This window comes from Trachinotus anak, unplaced genomic scaffold (genome assembly GCF_046630095.1).
Source record: "Trachinotus anak isolate AG129_WGS33_773 ecotype Australia unplaced genomic scaffold, CSIRO_AGI_Tana_v1 ptg000019l, whole genome shotgun sequence".
NCBI lineage: Eukaryota > Metazoa > Chordata > Actinopteri > Carangiformes > Carangidae > Trachinotus > Trachinotus anak.
In genome coordinates, this window is record NW_027273870.1 from 2,090,001 (window position 1) to 2,095,175 (window position 5,175).

Here is a 5,175-nt window from a genome sequence, read left to right on the forward strand (position 1 = left end):
AATTTAATAATTTCAGGATTTTGCTCTGTTGCTTTTAAACTCTTTATCTTTGGGTGTAACAAGCAAAGTATCACTGTTGTTCTGAAACATCTCTAAAAACCCTGCAGGGGTGTAGGTGATACTAAGGAGTAGGCTGAAAGTTTTTGTTTTTTTTTAAACAATAAAAAATTAGATAAATTGAGAACAAGCTGAGTGAGTAAGAGTTGAAATCATCTCATACTTTGATGGATTGGGGGGGTTTGTCTTTTGACTTTATTTGATTTCAAAAACTAATATATTGGAATAGATTCTTATCAAGTCAATGAGTCTAAATATTTGTCATATTTTATCATTTAAACTAAGGGAAGAAAATATCTAAAGTTTTAAGGAAGGTCCAAATATGTAGCTCACATTAAATTAACTCAACTCTGGGAGTAAAGGGGCTTTGATATGGCGTTAATGTACCTACTAAATGAAATCGCTGAATGCAAATGTTTTTAACCCTCAGAGCTGTACAGCCTGATAGAGAAGGGTCAGAGCAGCTTCGTGGATCCAGCTCCGAGCAACCAGAGCCGGCTGGTGGTCAAAGAGCCCTCCCTGCCCATCAACGAGCTCCTGGAGAAAGGCAGCAAGACCAGCGAGTCCAAGTTCGCCCTCCATCCTCTGCCCTCAGCTGTTTGGCCCAAGCACAGTGACCTGGCCCCCCGCCACCACGCTCCCCACAACAAGAGCAAGAAGGGCCCCAAGAGTGACCGTCTGCTGGAGCACAACAGCGAGAAAACCCGAGCAGTGGAAGCTGTCGGTCTGCTTCCCAAAGCCCCGCAGGCGGGATCCACAGCTGCCGCCGCCAACCGCACCGTGCAGAAGCCCAACCAGGACGCCCAGTCCAACACCAGCCCCCCTCAGCAGAGCGAAGCAGAGGGACACCCCAACTCCAGGCCCAGGGGTCCGCCCCATTCACAGCCTCAGGCTCAGCCGCACCAACCGGCGCCCTCTCCGCGGAGAGATCAACCCAACCGGCGGCTGGACCCCGAGGAGAACCGGCCGGGGAAGTCCAGCCTCTATCAGTCAGGTGTCGGTGCAGCGACCCGGAACAACAGCCGCCCGCCGGTCGTCTTCAACCGGCGCTCCTCCAGCCTGCTCTACCAGTTCGACATCATGAGGCGAGGTATAGAGGGATTTGTTGTATCCTGACCTTGAAATCTGACCTTTGTCTTAATACTGATGCATCCACATGTTCTGGATCTTTGTGCTTGAGCAGTGTCATCTTTCAAACTCCCTGCTGAGACTGAAGACTTATTGTTGGGATTACGCAAAAGATTGAAGTTATGCAAGAGTTTATCCAGCTGGGAGAATCTTTGATGCTCAAAATCAGTAGTATTTATTACCACTAATAATCTGTGCAATTCAATATTACACAATCACAATGAGAAATTACTTTAACCAAACACAACGTTTTTATATTACTCGCAGAATGAAAAAAATGATTGGGTTTAACCTTTGCTCATGTAAAAAATATTTCTGCCTATTTCACGCAAAGATAACATAAAAAAGCATGCAAACTGGATTTCACCTCAGTGCTGACAAAACAAGACGCTTTCCAAAATGCTTGTGAACAGAAAGAAAACCTTTGTTGCAGGTCATCCCCACCCCCCGTCTCTGTCTTCCCACGTTCCCTGTCACTGTCTCCTGCCTGATAAAGGCTTAAAAAATAGCCCGAAAAACATTTCAAATGGAGACACATTTGTCACTGTTTTGGAAATTAAGACCAGGAAACATATAGAGTTCACAAAGTTCACACGCTAAGTTAAAGAGCTATGATGATGGTTTTTCCTCACCCAGCATCCCCTGCCACTAATTATAACCCCTTCCCTCAAATCTGGCTGTCAGCGTGTCGCCTTGTGCGTGGGTGGCTGTCGTGATACTGACACAAAGCAAGTGAGACTGTTCTGAAATTGTACTTAAGACAGAAAATGTAGGACTCATGTGACCCCATCACACGTATACCACCTCCTCCAGTCGCCTGCAGAGGAATGTGACGCCTGGGTTTTGTAATGACAGCCTCGTCCCTTTCTAGAGAGTCTGGCTCGGCAGACAGTCGCTTTCTTTTCTTCTTCTCATCCCTCCATCCTGTCTTCTGCTTGTCGTCTCCTTTGCAGAGTCTGACTTCACACACGATGCCTTCTGCATGAGCGAGTGCAGGAAGGAGAAGGAGGAGAGAGAGTATTACTGCTACAGTGAGTTCGGTATGTACCCAATGAGAGGCTATAGATCCGTATAAAGCCTACCCTACGGACCGATCTTCTCATATTTCCATGTAAATGTTGAATTACTCCTGTAAACAAAGCACATTAAAATCCACATTGTACCCTCAATGCCATTGTTTAAATTTCCAGCATGTGAACTTACTTTGATGGGTTTCATGTTGTTTAAACAGCTGTCAATGGGATAGTGCACGACATCGAGGTGTTGCGTAAAGGAATACGGCTCATTACACTGATGGTAAGCAGTGACGGCTTCTACAAAATGAGTCGTCTCTACGTGACCCCGGACAGCTTCTTCTTCAAAGTTCGCCTTCTGGTCCTGGACACATACAAGTGCAGCAAACCCTGCCCCGATATAAAACTTGGTGAGTGCAGCGCCGTAAAAGCCTCTTAGGACAAACAAAATGCCTTCAGTTTGGGGGGTGCCAGTTTGAACTGAATAAAACTCAAGCCACCGTCTGAATCCTTGCAAAGGATTGTTGTGCAAGTCGAGGTCTCATGGCTGATAGCAATCACAGTGGGTCTCTTACTTACATTATTTTCTAGTTATTATAACAATATCCTAATATCCTTTAACTGATACCTGATTGACATTATTTTTAGTTGTTTTAGTTGTCAGTTAGTTGAAAGTTATTAATGATGGGACATGTGCAGAGTTTGATAATTCATATTACACATAAGCAGATTTTTTAAGACCCATACATTTTGAAGTCTTTAGGTTCCCACCAAAGCTTCCCTTTGTGGGATGTGGGAATTCTGTTTTCCTGAGATCAGCAGAAGCAGTAACAACAGCTTGTTTAGTGCAAACATTAAAATTGCTTGATTGTGCACATTTTTCCCCACCTGGTACTTTAACCTTCCCTCTGCTTTTTCCTAAGGGACCAGATACATTATAATGGGTCAGATCTACCACCGGAGGCGCCACCTTCCCAATGACCTCCTGAACCTGCTGAGTGGAAAACTGAAGCCCGGAGACGGACTCCTGCGGAGCAACAACTACGTCAAAAGGTTCAACAAACGGAGACACCAGAAGGCCCTGGAGGCCACCCGCTCCAGGTGCAGGTGAACCCAAGATGAGACAACCGCCCCCTTCTGCAAGGGAAGAGACATTGCAGCTTATGTGAACTGATCGTAACTAACCGCTCAGTGTTGTGCAAGAGAGAGGACACTTTGCAGAAGGCATGGATTTGTTTTCATATGGACTGCCACAATGTCCCATAATATAGTAGAATGGGTATATCTTCTCATTTTGCATCATGTGGGAACTTCCTGGTTTTATTCATATGTATATGACAACCTGATATTTATCCTGAGAAAGGAACAATGTCATATCAGATCCAGCCTTATAACCCAAACACAAAAATGATCACACACACATATAAGGTCACTGCAACACTTTTACACCACACAGGACAATATAGAAGACAAAACTTATTTTCCATACAAACTCATTGGCTTTTCAATAATAATCACAATCGCAGCTGCTCACTTTTGATAACGTAAGAATCTTGGATCTTCTCATACAATTGCAACATTTAAATCCCCCTTTGATTAATTTATAATGCTTCTTAATTGATATGAATGCAGAATGTTGTATTGCACTGAAAAGTATTGTTTTGTATCACCCAGTCCGGTGCATGTTGTCCCTGTGGTTGTTATTGGTACGCAGGAAATGCACTATTATTGTTACAAGGTCCAAGGGGAGGGAATGAAGGGCCTGAAAAAGCAGCAGCAAACCCCAGTGGAGGAGGAGGAGGAGGAGGAGGAGGAGGAGGAGAAGGAAGAGAGAGGAAAATGGGGTGGGGAGGTGGGTGGGGGGCAGGACCTTTGCTGTCAGGGCGGCTTATTTTTCTAACTTTAATTATGTGTCCACGATGAAATATCTTGCTCGAGTAGACTGGGACATCAAACGAGGCCACGCTGAATGAGGAGGGGGTGTGTTGTTGTAGGGACTAAGCCATAAGTCTAATCACAGGAATCTGATCCTCTCCGCACCTGGACACATGACTTGGAAAAGTGCCTCCATCACAGCTCCTCTTTGGGACGGCTCTTGTTTTCTTGCTTACACACAAACACATACTCCTTTGGGAAGGCCGGAGCTCGCAAGAGGGGGGGTAAAGGGGGTAAGTGTTTAGGGCAGGATCAGAGAAAGAGGCAGGCAGGGGCAAGATGGAGGAGGAATAAAGACAGTTATGTAAAATAACACAGGGAGGGCACGGAGGCAGGAGAAGGGGTGTTGTCTGTGAAGAAGCAGCTTCTTATTTAATCAGAAATCCCTGGCTTGATTGTAGAATGACCCTGAGCTCATGCTTCTTATGAAAGGGAAAAGATTTGCACTGAATGCTTACATTGCTTTACAATACACAATCCCAATAAAAATGTGTATTTGTTTTGTACTCCATGACCCAGTGAGGAATTTATTTGTCTTTAAACTAACCCTCTACTCACGCTATCACATGCATCTGCCCACTGACTGAAAAATTGATCCTCATTATCATTCCCAGTGATTGCATGAGAAGGAGCCCCTAAAGTAAGACACTCTAATTAAAGTTTAACAACCACGGCCTCTGTACGGCCTCCGGAAAGATAGAACGTCTTGGGAACTTGGACGTTGAGGAAGGCAGAGCTGAGCCTCTCTTCTCCCCCCTCTGTCCGTCTGTCAGCTCGAGCCGGTCAGTTCCCAGGCTCGATGAAGCCTCTATCTGGGATCAGCGCTGGAGGGAACAGATGCAGGCGGGCAGGAAACAGGAGCCTGCTCCACATCTTGGCTACTATCGCAGCAGGAGGACATTCCTCATCGCAGAGGATGTAAAGGAGCAGGAGGGGAGAGAGGAGGGTGAGGTGGGAATGTCTCCAAGTTGTTTCCTGTGTGACAGCCCCCAAGCCACAAGAGGGGAGTGAGAGAAAGAGACAAGGGTGGTGGACTGAAACC

General features: G+C 45.7%; 1 protein-coding gene across 1 annotated transcript in view; it reads left to right on the plus strand.

Moving 5' to 3' along the window:
• Positions 1–4,008, plus strand: part of LOC139637169 (UPF0450 protein C17orf58 homolog) — a 4,280-nt gene extending 272 nt beyond the window's left edge. Inside the window, exons 2-5 of the mRNA XM_071505770.1 lie at positions 488–1,147; positions 2,139–2,225; positions 2,417–2,608; positions 3,122–4,008. Of these exons, the coding sequence (XP_071361871.1) occupies positions 488–1,147; positions 2,139–2,225; positions 2,417–2,608; positions 3,122–3,309 (1,127 nt within the window). The 3' untranslated portion in view covers positions 3,310–4,008. The remainder of the gene's footprint in view (positions 1–487; positions 1,148–2,138; positions 2,226–2,416; positions 2,609–3,121) is intronic.
• The last annotated feature ends 1,167 nt before the right edge of the window (positions 4,009–5,175 follow it).